Below are 13,024 nucleotides of genomic sequence, written 5' to 3'. Positions count from 1 at the left end.
ATCAATTGTACATAATTTCATGATCTGGAGAAAATACTTAGAGTATGTATGATTTCTTTTCATTGGATTTCATTTTCTATTAAATCAGGAAATAGCTAATAATATCTCTAATATTAAATTGCTTTTCTTTTTAATCAAAACCCACCTGGTATTCAAAATTATTGTATCTTGATGTCTTTTTTATATCAGGCTATATTATAAAGCTGTGCCGATATCCTGAGTAATTATTTAAGATGAAAATATCAATATTTTAAACAGGAGAAATATAGAAAGAAAACATAATAGACATTACTATCTCACAGAGTACATTACTTATTTATTAATCTTAATTATCCTTAATTGGTAAGAGATAACTGGTTCTGGTAAGCACCTAGGAGCTGTTATATGTTATATTAAAGATATTTATTCAACTTGAACTAATTATTACTTTTCAAATATCATTAGAATAAGCTTTGTTTTGCTTATTTTAAATAATTTTTTATAATTATTATCAAAGTATAGGTATATAACAAAATCTCAAGTTTAATTTTTTTAAATACATGCCACTATTTAATATGAAGGATTTCCCCCCAATATTAAGCAAGGAAGGACTAACTCATTTTCTCATTATTTCATATTTGTTGAAAACTTCTTAAGAAAATATATAATCTCATGACTATTTGGATCTTTTAATTTATCACTTTCATTGATCTTCATTGTGTTTTTCATTCATTCTTTCAACAAATATTTGATTGATCCTTTCAACAAATATTTGTGTGCCTATTATGTGCCAGACATTTTTCTATGCCATGGATAATATATCAGCAATAAAATAAGAGATAGACAAAAATCTCTGACCTCATATTCTAGAGTAAATAGACAATAATGAAGATAAATATATTATATGGTAGGTAGTGGTAAGTTCTAATTTAAAAAAAAAAAGCTAAAGCAGAGGTATGGATGTTATGTGCTCAGGTAAAGAAGAGATTGAATTTTCATTATTTATTTATTTCTGAGACAGGGTCTTGCTCTGTCACCTAGGCTGGAGTGCAGTGGTGTGATTATGGCTCATTGCAGTCTCAACCTCCGGGGTCAATTAATCCTCCCTCCTCAGCCTCCCAAGTAGCTGGGACCACAGGCATGCGCCACCAGACCCATCTACTTTTTAAATTTTTTGTAGACATGAGGTCTCCCTATGTTACCCAGGCTGGTCTTGGATTCTTGGCTCAAGCAATCCTCCCGCTTTGGCCTCCCAAAGTGCTGAGATTGTGGGAATGAGCCACTGCACCTGGCCATGAATTTTCAAATAAGTAAGGTAACCAAGAAAACCTCACAGAAAAGTTGACTTATGAATAAATGCTTTAAGAAAGCAAAGGAAAGAGCAAACCAAGCAAAAGCAGCAGCAATTGCTACAGCCCTGATGTGGAAGCATATCAGAGATGTGGAGGAGCAGCCAGTAGACCATTGTAACTAGAGCACAGTGAACAAGAAGATAAGGTCAAATAGGTAATAGAGGGCCATATTACATAGTTTTGTTGATCATCATTAGGACTTTGGCTTTTATTGTTAGAGGTGGAAAGCCACTGATGCTTTTGAGCAGAGGAGTGATGTCTCATGTAAAGATTTAACAAGGTCATTCTGGCTGCTATGCTGAGAAAAATCAAAGGATGGACAAGAATGGAATCTAGGAAACTAGTCATGGACTATTGCAATAGTCTAGGCAAGAGATAATGTTGGCTGGAATCAAGATATTAGCAGTGGAAGTAGTGGGAAGTTTTTATATGCTGCGTATCTTTTGAAGGTAGAGCCAGCAGGACTACTGGTGACAAATATACAGTGTGTGAGGAAGAGAGAAGTCAAGTACCTGAGCAATTGAAAGGGGATAGAGTTGCTTCTAACTGAGATTTGGAAACTACTTGGAGGTATAGATTTTGAAGGAAGTCTCAGAAGCTCGTTTTAGGATATGTGTATCTGTTAGACATGCAAGTGGAGAAAACAGGCATTTGGATATACAGTTTCAGAATTTGTAGGAGAGGTTTAGGGATGGAGCTGAAATAGGGTCCTCAAACTACACAGTTACTTGGAGAAAAATAGAAAAGAAAAGATATCTAAGAACTGAACCTGGGACACTCCAGGTTGAGAGTGAGAGAGAGGAAGAGGAACCAACAAAGGAGATGGATAAGGAGCAATCAGAAAGATAAGAACAAAACTAGGTGAGTATGGTGTTTTGGAAGCCAAGTGGAGGGAAAAAAATGTTCTGAAGAAGTGGGAATAGTCAACTTTGTCAAATCCTGCTGATTGGTAAAGAAAGATTGCAATTGAGAATTGGCCGTTAGATTTAATGACATAGAAATTATTGATGACCAAGGTAAGAACAGTTTCAGTGGTGAGGTGGAGGCAAGAACTTGATTGGAGTGGGTTGAGAGACTATTTAATGAATATCTACTGCTCTTATTGTAAGTTCCCTGTAGCCTGGAACTATGCTTTTTTCACTGCTATAGCCTATCACCTAACACAGATCTGGCATGTATTAGGCACTTAGTAAATATTGAATTAATGAATAAATGAGTAAAATAACATTTATTCACAAGAATCCTATCATTCTCCTGCAGAGAATATGACAGGAAAGGCCATAAGCTCCTGTAACTTTGCTGCCATTACCTTATACCAGAAGTTGTATTGTCGTACTTAATAGTAAAGCATTTTAGGTATCTGTTTGTATGTCTGACTCTTCTGCTAGAGTGGGACACGTGGCATTTAGCACAAAGCATTTCATATTGAATAAATGAACAAAAGCAAGCATGAATGAATGAAAGAGTGAATGAATATACCCAGAATTAAGTATAGTACAAGTATGTTGTGATAGGTAATTATAATATAAAAATGATTACCATGATTATATATAATACAACTATATTATATATGATACAAAGCATAGTGGGATAGGTATCATAAAAAATATACAAAAGTTTTCACAGAACAAGTGGCATTTGAGGCAGACTTGGAAAAATCTTGTAGAGCTTTGATTGATGGAAATGATCAGGAAAGAGCATTCAAAGAAGAAAATGCAAAGTGCATCGTTAGGAAAGTAGTGTGTTCAGATCATAGTAAATCTGCCTTCTCAGGAAGTAGAACATGTGTAGGAAAGTGGTAAGGTGCAAAGAAATTTAGAGTTTCCTATACTGATATTAATAATAATACTACTTTAAATTTGCAGGTTGTTACTGTTTACAAAGCATTTTCACATATATTATTTCCACATCACACCATCTCTATGACATAGTTAAGACAGACATTAGTTTTCCTATTTCAAAAACGAAGATCTGGGATTCACAGAGGTTAACTAACTTGACCAAGGCACGGTATCCAGTAATCATCAGAGTCAAAACTCAGTTGTATGTTTTCTGACTCCAAGTCCTTGGCTTTTTCACTAATTCACAGTGGCCTTAAATGCATGAGTACAAAATTGTACTTAATTTGGTATGCAGTGGGAACATATTGATGTGGTGGAGCAGAGGAATGATGTCATCACAGTTGCATATTTAGAAAAATCAATTTGGCTAAAGGAAATATTGGACCAGGTAGAACCTGAACAACTATGAAACATTTGCAGTAGTCCATGAAAGAAGAATGAGAACCAAAACAAGATTAGTTCAGTATGAATGGATAGAAACAGAAGACTGAAGAGACCTTGTAAAAATAATATCTATCAGACTTACTTTTATACCTAAGATTTTTCTACCTAAGTGACTATAATAATGGTGTTGGTAGAAAAAAAAGGCAGTTTGGGGGTGACCATGAGTGTGATTGGGTGCAGTTAAGTTACACTGAAACAATTTGATCCTTTCAAGGCTTGCTTTTAAGGTTTATTTAATGGGGCCAGAGCAGCTTGGTTTTGGAGCATAATTTTCCTTCATTACTAAAGCAATGCTCTTCTGACTACTCTCCCTAATGCCTTGTTTATAACAGCTGTGGGTGTTTTTTTGTTTTGTTTTGTTTTGTTGTTTTCATTCTGGTTAGTGAAAAAATGAACTATTCTTGGCATTTTATGAGCTTGGCATTTTTTCACTCTGATCATTTGAAGTGGTTTCTGCCCTACTTTGTATTTTATATATATATATACACACACACACACACACTCACTCAGATATGTTTTCTGTGTACACACACACACACACACACACACTCTTCAGTAATTAGCAAAGATTTGAGGGGAACCTTCAGCAGACTTCTGGAGCTTTCTCTATGCATCTCTCTCTCTGGCAGAATCTTCCAGGACACTCTCCTGAAGATTATAGCCACCTTGATCTCCCCAGATTTCCTACTCTGCATATTCAGCTTAGGACAACCACCAAGCTCTTTCTGGGTTCTTCCTCCCTGTCAGTGGCCTGGAACTTCTTTGCATGCAGTAAATTGGGCAATTTTAGGGTTCATTTCATTTGTTTCTCCTCTCTCAGATACCACTCTCTAAGATGTACAAATTGTTGTTTTATATATTTGGTCTGATTTTTAGGTGTTTCAGTTCAGGAGGTAAATCTGGTTCCTGTTATGCCACCTTGGTCAGAAGCAGAATTCTTCCATAGATCTTGATGAAGCTAATTACAAAGACTAGTATAGGAGAAAGGCACTGTTAGCTAGTTGCTGAAATAATTTGAAGAAGATTCTTAATGACAGTTAGCTTTCATCAAAAGGGGAGAAGGTAATATTGATGTCGTGTCTTTAAAAGAGATGTTGAATAATAGCAATGAAACTAATTTTGCTGACTTTATTTTTTAATTTAAATTTAAATGAACAATTTATGTTTTATTGTTTTCTACAACCCTTACTCATTACAGTGAAGTCATATACCTTTGTACTTTTTCCTTTTTCCATTTATATTGTCCCTAGAAAAATGTATCTAAATGTCAGCCTATAAAAAATGATGATATGGTGGAGATGAGTGGGTTTTATTTCATATGTAGTACTTAGATTTTAATATACTTATAAAGTTCTTGACTGGCATCTTGATAGTATAAATACTCAATTGAGTGAAATGCAAAGACAATATGCACCTTTACTCATAAATTCATAATTGCTAGGTGCTGAAATAATATTTATTTAAACTAACCCTGTAGGTAGTAAAGAAGTCTTTAATAGCAGCCTGTATTAACTCATAAAGTGAAATAAAATTAGTGCTTTTTCAGGTTTTTCTGTAAATTATTGTTGATTTTTGATACTTGCTATTGACAAAGGAGATTTTTACTCTACTTTTATAAATTAAGGATGATTTGTCACTTCCAAAACCTTCTAAAATTTGAAAATGTATATGTCTATATATGTGTATATAGAACGATATATACTATATATATAGCTATATATGTGTGTATGTATATATTTCTAGGTAGTAAACTTAGGAGAATAAATTTGTCAAATTATTAATAATGGTAATATTAGATCTTATTACTTTTAGTCTGTTATGAAGCATCCTGTTAATTAAGTGGTAACAAAAAGCACATGCTTCATAACACCTTTTATTGAGACATTTTGAACATTTAAAAAGTATCTAATTAATTCTTAAAAATACAATTAAGAGTACCTCAAAACTTATGAGGACTGTATTAGGGTTCTCTAGAGAAACAGAACCAATAGAAGATATATAAACATAGATAGAGGAGATTTATTATGAGTAATTGGCTCACACATTTATGGAGGCTGAGATATCCCACAATATGCTGTTTGAAAGCTGGACACCCAGGAAAGCCAGTGGTATAATTGAGAGTCTAGAGGTGTTTGTAATTCTGATTCCAAAGGTCTGAGAACCAGGAAGCTGGTGATAAATATCCCAGTCTAGAGGCAGGGGAAAGATTAGATGAAATGTTCCGGCTCAAGCAGTGAGGTAGAAAAGAAGAGGCACATTCCTCCTTCCTCTACCTTTGTTTTGTTCAGGCTCTCAGTTGATTACCTGATACCTATCCACACTGGAGAGGACAGTTTACTGAGTCCACTGATTCAAATGCTGATCTTATCTGGAAACACCATCACACACAAACACACACACACACACACACATTTAACCAGATACCTAGGTATCACCTGATGCAGTCAATTAACTAACACAAGGATCTTTAAAATCTCTGAAATATTCTGTACAAACCTGTAAAGTAAAATATACCCTTGAAATTAGTATACCAGCATTGCATTTGGATTAGCCATGGTCTTGAGTCTATCCTTTGGTGAAATAAAGACATTCTGTGAATAATCTTTGCCAAAAGAGTCATCTACATTTGTAATGTGGATAGTATCATTATATAAGAGTATTTGTAATAACTGTAATTACCTATGTTAAAAGAAAAACCTTTGACAAATTAAATTTAACAGAGTTTAATTGAGGAAAGACCAATTCATAAATTGGCAGCCCCCAAGCCAGAAGAGGTTCAGACACTCCAGCATAGCCACACGGTGGAAGATTTATGGACAGAAAAAGAAAAGTGACATACAGAAAACAAAAGTGAGGTACAGAAACAGCTAGATTGGTTACAGCTCAGCATTTGCTACAGTCTGTTTACACATCCAGTTAGATATGATTCACTATGTATGGAGAAATCTTTAGGCCGAACTTAAAACATTTAAGGAGGCAGCTTTAGGCTAAACTTAACACTACATTCTCTTTTATTTTAACCAATAAAGTAGACCAAAACATAGAACTTACATTTACCATTTAGTTTATTGGTAATCATTCTAATTATCTCTTTTATTTCCTTTTATCCATTCCCTGTACCCCTTTTTCCACTCATAGCTCTATGCCATCCCTTGGTTTCTTACCATGTTTACTCGTAAGTATGACTTCCCCCGGTTTTTTTGATACTGTATTAGCAAAAGGACAGCCCGATGCCTCCCCATATTTTATATTTACAATAACATTGAGCAGATTTAATAAGTATTTTTATGTGTTTCTAACATAATAGAGTTAGGTAGAAAAGAATTTCAGTTGTTCTGATCCCTGAATATCAAAGTGAGAATTCTATAAAATAAAAACCTATTGTACATTTCATGATATTTGTACAAACTCCACCCCCCTTTGAAAAAAAATTAACTATAATATTTACATAAAGCTTATAAGGGCAACTATTACAATCAAATCAGGCTTAATTTTCAGAGATTCTTCAGTAACTTTTATTTTTTAAACTAGGATTCCTCTAGAAATTAAGCAGATTATGTGAATGCATAATACTTTAATTTGCTACAAATATTAATAAAGTGGACATCCTTACTAATAAAATATGGTTTACATGATAACTGTAATAATATTTGAAGTAGATATTTATGCACTGGCCTGGAAGATATACATAGTATTGTTAATAAGAAAAAGGAAGTTACAAAAAATAGGAAGTTGCTCATAGGATTTTTGGTGGGAATTTATTAAAACAGCTGTTTAGAGAATATAATAGATACGTTATTTTACTGTACCTAAAACAACACTAAAGTTCATCTAGATAAATCTGTGAGAATAATATAACTGGAAAGTTCTGGGAAGAAATATTATGAATTGTTAATAGGATTAAAAATATTATCTGTTTGATTATCAATTTTTTAAGATGCCTTAGGGAGCTATAAATTTTCAAAGCCAAATAAACATTTCATAAAAAGAGTTTGGTAGTATTAGCTCTGAAGTAATAGTTTTGACCATAAGGTAATAACTATAGAACTAGTACAGTAAGTTGTTATTGTTTTAATTGTTATTATTTTGGTTTTTTAATTTATTTGTATTTTTATCGTTTTACAGATGTATTTCCACTACACAAAATTTTCCACCTCTGGGATACCTTACTACTTGGGAATTCCTCTTTCCCATTCTGTATTGGAGTAGCAATTCTTCAGCAGCTGCGGGACCGGCTTTTGGCTAATGGCTTTAATGAGTGTATTCTTCTCTTCTCCGATTTACCAGGTATAGATCTAAATAAATGGAGCCATTAAATGAAATTTGACTATGAAATAATGACACATTCTTAAGCCATTGGCAAAAATAACCATCCAGGCCTTCAGCATCTCTTCTGTTTGGGCCTCATCATCCTCTCTGGATTCTTTCTCTCATATACTGCTTCTTCTGCTGACCCAGCATTGTAAATACAAATCTGGGTCATACCAGCTCACTGTGATTTACTTCCATCTTGGTAATGCTACTAAATGGGTAAAATGCCAGGAAGTTGGGGGCAATATCATATTTGCTCTTTTGCTTAGGACAGGGGCTGTTTCTCTTCAGTGATGGAAAGTATAGAAAGGCCACTTGGGAAGGTGTTTAAGAATCTGTGTTTATAAAAAGATACAATTCACGAAACTTTGTTGCCTCCCAGCCAAAGCTGCTTGCTAACAATTTGACGATTTGACAAAAGGAAATACCGCCCTCTTGGGAGGACAAATCATCTATGTCATGCAATGCAGGAGAATATGTTAAGCTATATAGAGTATTCACAAGTAAGGAGTTTGTAAACCTAGGAGTTGAATGCTTAAATGTAGAAATATGGATAACTATAGTCTGAGCTTTGAAGCTGTGGTTAAAAAGATGAAGTTAATGTCGTTACCTAGGATGTAACTAAATCTATATTTTTGCAGAAACTTCAGTTTTTTTAGGTGAAAAAAACTTCACAGTACTTTATTGACTGCATCCCTTGTGCTGTTCTCCATATTTTCAGGCAGGCCCAAGTTCCTGCTGATAATAAACACACTTAAAATTATCCCAGAATCAAATTTGCCTGAAAACCAAATAAAAAACAAAAGGAAGGTCCCTTAAGATTATGTCTTTATTAATTACTCTCAAGAAAAATAAGAAACCTACTGCTAGCCCTCATTTTTATGTTTAATGGATGACCTGTACTTGGTACTTTACCGTCTCTCTGTTGAAATTTTTTATCATTTGTGGGAAAATAATAAGAAAAATACCTTGGATTTATTTAAAACTTTTTATTCCCCCTTCCCTCAAAATTGAAACTATTATCATCAGCTTTCTGACTTATCAAATTTTAATTAAAGTGAGTTATTTCTTACCATGAATGAATAGTTTAGGTCATATTTTTTTCTGGGAGATTCTTTATGAAAATCAAGTTATCTATTTTTTTGTTTTGAACAGTAATAAATAAGCTAGTTTCGCAAACTGGGAATACTGTTTATATTATGCAGATGATTTCTTGTCATTTCCAGCTTGCCAAAGTAAACATAAGATGATTGATTAGGATTAAAATACATTTTCTGGCCAGTTCTAAAAATATATATATTAGGAATGCTGATTGTACATTTTCAAATCAAGCAAATGTATTGCCTTTCCAATTCAATACATAAATGCTCCTGTTAAACACTGGTGAAGCATCTGTTTTTATACTTTATAGGGAGATTAGTGGCAACTCTGCTTGTCTGTTAAAAAACTCATGCAACTGTGTATTTTATGGTCGACTGACATATTTCTATCTTAATTCCATAGGAAAAATTATTCTATGTCTTTAAAATTGCCTGCTTTGGGTTTACTTTACAGATGGTACAAGATTAGAATAAAGTTTCTCGATTAATTCAAAACTGAAAGGAATTGTACAGTATTCTTACTAATGATCATTCAAGAGATGTTACCTTGCTTGTTTTAGGCCTTAAAAATGAAATTCTGGTAATTTTATCCTTTCTAGTCACTATATCATAACATCTGTCAAACCTTGTTAAACACTCATGTTGTTCAGAGCATGCTATTCAAATAGGAATGAAATCTATTTAGTTGATGTAGTGTCAGCTGGTACAATTGGGTTTCTTTGCTTAATTGCTCTTACTGCAAATTCATCTTTCCATGAAATAATTAATCTGTTTTGCTTATAAATAGGTTATCCTACATGCAAAGACCCAAGTTATTTCATCTTATATTAATAAGTCTTAAATTCAGTCCCAGCATCCCTGCTCCTAACATCTCAATGCATTGATGATAGGTCCTATTAAAGCACTTAACTGGATGAACAGGAATGACATTTTCCACGTATTTTCAAAGCTGCCTAGCTTATCTATGTCTTCTTCCTTTCCATTTACATTACCACCTCATTCCTGAACAAAATATTATTTATTAGTAATAGTATAAACTTCAAATAAATAAGTTCAAATGTTCACAGTAGGCACAAATTTGATATTTTTAACTGATGAGCATTCTATCTGTTAAAAGTATGTATGAATAATACTATTTTCATTTTATAGCAAGATATTCAGTGAAATACAAGTTCAGTCATCCCCCGATATCGATGGGGGATTGGTTTCAGGACTCCCCCAGATTCTGTAATCCACAAATGCTCAAGTCCCTTTGCATGTAACCTATGCACATCCACCTTTATACTTCAGATCATCTCGTGATAACTTCTAATGCCTAATACAATGGAAATGCTATGTAAACAGTTGTTATACTTATTGTTTAGGGAATAATGACAAGAAAAAACGTCATGCTCAGTACAGACACAGACATTCATTTTTATTCCCCAAATATGTTCACTGAGCAATTGGTTAAATCCATGGATGCAGAACCCACAGATATAGAGAGCTGACTATTTAAGAAAATTTTGTATGTACTTAAAAGTTCTTCTTACCAACCTGGCTAACATGGTGAAACTCTATCTCTACTAAAAATACAACAAATTAGACGGGCGTGGTGGCAGGCGCCTGTAGTCTCAGCTAGTTGGGAGGCTGAGGCAGGAGAATGGCATGAACCCAGGAGGCGGAGCTTGCAGTGAGCCGACATGGCGCCTCTGCACTCCAGCCTGGGCAACAGAGCGAGACACTGTCTCCAAAAAAAAAAAAAAAAAAAAAAGTTCTTCTTCTTCATATGTTTAGATTGAATGTGTTCTGCATGTATTTGGATAAGTAGGACAAGAATCTGGTGACCTCTGATTTTATTTTCACACTTATATTTTACGTAGCATAGAATTTGAGAGAATTTATTTGGTCTCTTAAAACAATAAGGCTTTGAGTTTACTTGAAGTAAAACTTATTTTAGTCAGAGATATAGTGTAATTGTGAAGTTTTAGCTAAAACAAATGTTCATATTCATCTAAGCAGCAGTTATATTTTCATGAAATGCTTAACCAAAGCAAAGAAAGCAGATATCAATGTTGTGGTTCAATATCACCATCAGATGAGTGGACAGTTGACTACTATAACTTTTCCATTATTCAGTACTTATCTTAATAAAGCAAAAGTGCTGCCAAGTAAATTTAGTTATACTACATTTATATCCAAAGTTTTTAAAGTATTTTAGAGATGTTTAAGTATATAAATGGGAAACAATTTGGGTTTTCAGTCAATAGTTTTTTACTGTAATCTAGGGATAAATATAAATTAAATAGGGTTACTGTAAGATTTATGTGTAATCTTTCCATTATAAACAGTGGCTTAGATTTTTGAAACTATAAGACTTAATCAAATAGCTTATTATAGCCAGTAGGCTACTAATTCGTGACCTCTTTGTTAAATAGTTATCATGGTGATGAACACTGCAGAAAACAATAGGAGTTTAAAACAGGGAGTTAGGCAGTTTTTCTTAAGTAAATGATACCTAAGATAATATTTGAAATTATTTAAGTGATATTGGGGAGTGGGGAGTGGAAAGAGAGGAAAATCTTATAAACAGAGGGAATAAAATGCTCAAAGGCCTGAAACAGCTGAAGGAAGTTGGAGCAAATGGGAAAGTGGAGAGGAGTGGCTAGAAAAGTGAATGGAGAGGTAGACAAAGAAGGATCATGCAGCATCTTGTAGGCCACATTAAAGATTTTTAAAAATATATTTGTTGAGATATTTTTCAATATTTTTGAAGTAATGAAATAAGTATTTAAAAGAACATCAGGTACCAAAATACAAATGCTATAATTGATATTAATATTTGTAGAGCTTTCTGATCTCTCTACATTTTTTTCAAGGTGATCTATCATGAGTGAAGCAAAGGATTCTTAACATAAGTGCTCCCAATAGTTATCTATCATTTTTTCTCCCTGGCTTATAGCCAGATATGGGATGGAGAAATGATTTGTGAAAGAGTAGAGCAACTGTAGTACACAGTTGTTCAGTGAAAGTTTTGTATTGTCAAGCCTGTAAGATTGATGCCACTTTACCTGAAGCTGAGAATTAATTATTCCCATTTTCTGCTTGTAGCTACATGATATTCATGCATGTCATTCATGTCTATTTCTTTTTCTTTTTTTTTTTTTTTTGAGATGGAGTCTCACTCTGTCGCCCAGGCTGAAGTGCAGTGGCACAATTTTGGCTCACTGCATGTCTGTTTCAAAGTACACCTTGGAATTGCAAAAGGACAATCAAAATGGAAATTAAATTTGGAGGTTTTAGCAGTGGTCCTTTCTCCCCCACCCATCCGTAAAAATTACATATAAACATTAAAATCTGGATGGCATATTAAAGTCTTGTGAGTTTAAAATTAGTTAAGGATAAGTGAGAAAGTAGTTAATTTGTTTATATTGGCATGGTGTATAGTCACTGAAATAAAACTTTATGAAAAATTACTTTTAAAACCTCAGGTTATGTCAGCCTTGTTTGTGGTGGAAATACTGCATTATTTTATGGAAAAGGGGAAAATTTAAAAACAGATATTACAATACATCACCTCCAAGCTAATAAATGGTCATGAAAATAGCAGCCAGTAGCATGACTGATGAAGACTCTGAAATTTTAATGTGATTCTAGGAAGCTAAAAGAATTCACATAACACTAACCTAATTGTTGCTCTTGAAGCATACAACTAATTTTGCAACATGTAAATACTTTATAAAGTTTAAAAGAAATATTTCGTATGTATTGGGAACTGTAATGAAAAATAATGTTAGAGGTGATCAGAATTTCTACTTATCTTGAAAATTTAGAGTAGATCTGAGTTCTTATACATCTTAAACCTGGTCCCAAATTGTCAAGAATCTGATAGGAAGGCCTTTCTCTATAGCAGAGCTGCTTGTTTTATGGTTGATAAGGGTTTCTGCTTTGTGAAAGGATTCCTGCTTTCTGAATTTTTTGAGCAGTCCAAAAATTATCTTATAGTTTAGATCAGTGT

At 33.6% G+C, this 13,024-nt stretch overlaps 1 protein-coding gene across 9 annotated transcripts in view; it reads left to right on the top strand.

Moving 5' to 3' along the window:
* Positions 1-13,024, top strand: part of TBCK (TBC1 domain containing kinase) — a 277,680-nt gene that overhangs the window by 115,169 nt on the left and 149,487 nt on the right. For all 9 annotated transcript variants that reach the window (XR_010156332.1, XM_016951969.4, XM_001170662.7 and 6 more), the window contains 2 exons: positions 6,755-6,791; positions 7,742-7,903. Coding sequence is in view for 8 of the 9 variants with exons in the window: in XM_016951969.4 (XP_016807458.1) it covers positions 6,755-6,791; positions 7,742-7,903 (199 nt within the window). In the remaining variant the exon portion in view is untranslated. The remainder of the gene's footprint in view (positions 1-6,754; positions 6,792-7,741; positions 7,904-13,024) is intronic.

Source organism: Pan troglodytes, chromosome 3, assembly GCF_028858775.2.
Source record: "Pan troglodytes isolate AG18354 chromosome 3, NHGRI_mPanTro3-v2.0_pri, whole genome shotgun sequence".
Lineage (NCBI taxonomy): Eukaryota > Metazoa > Chordata > Mammalia > Primates > Hominidae > Pan > Pan troglodytes.
Note: the sequence above shows the minus strand (reverse complement) of the source record. Positions and strands in the feature narration are given on the sequence as shown.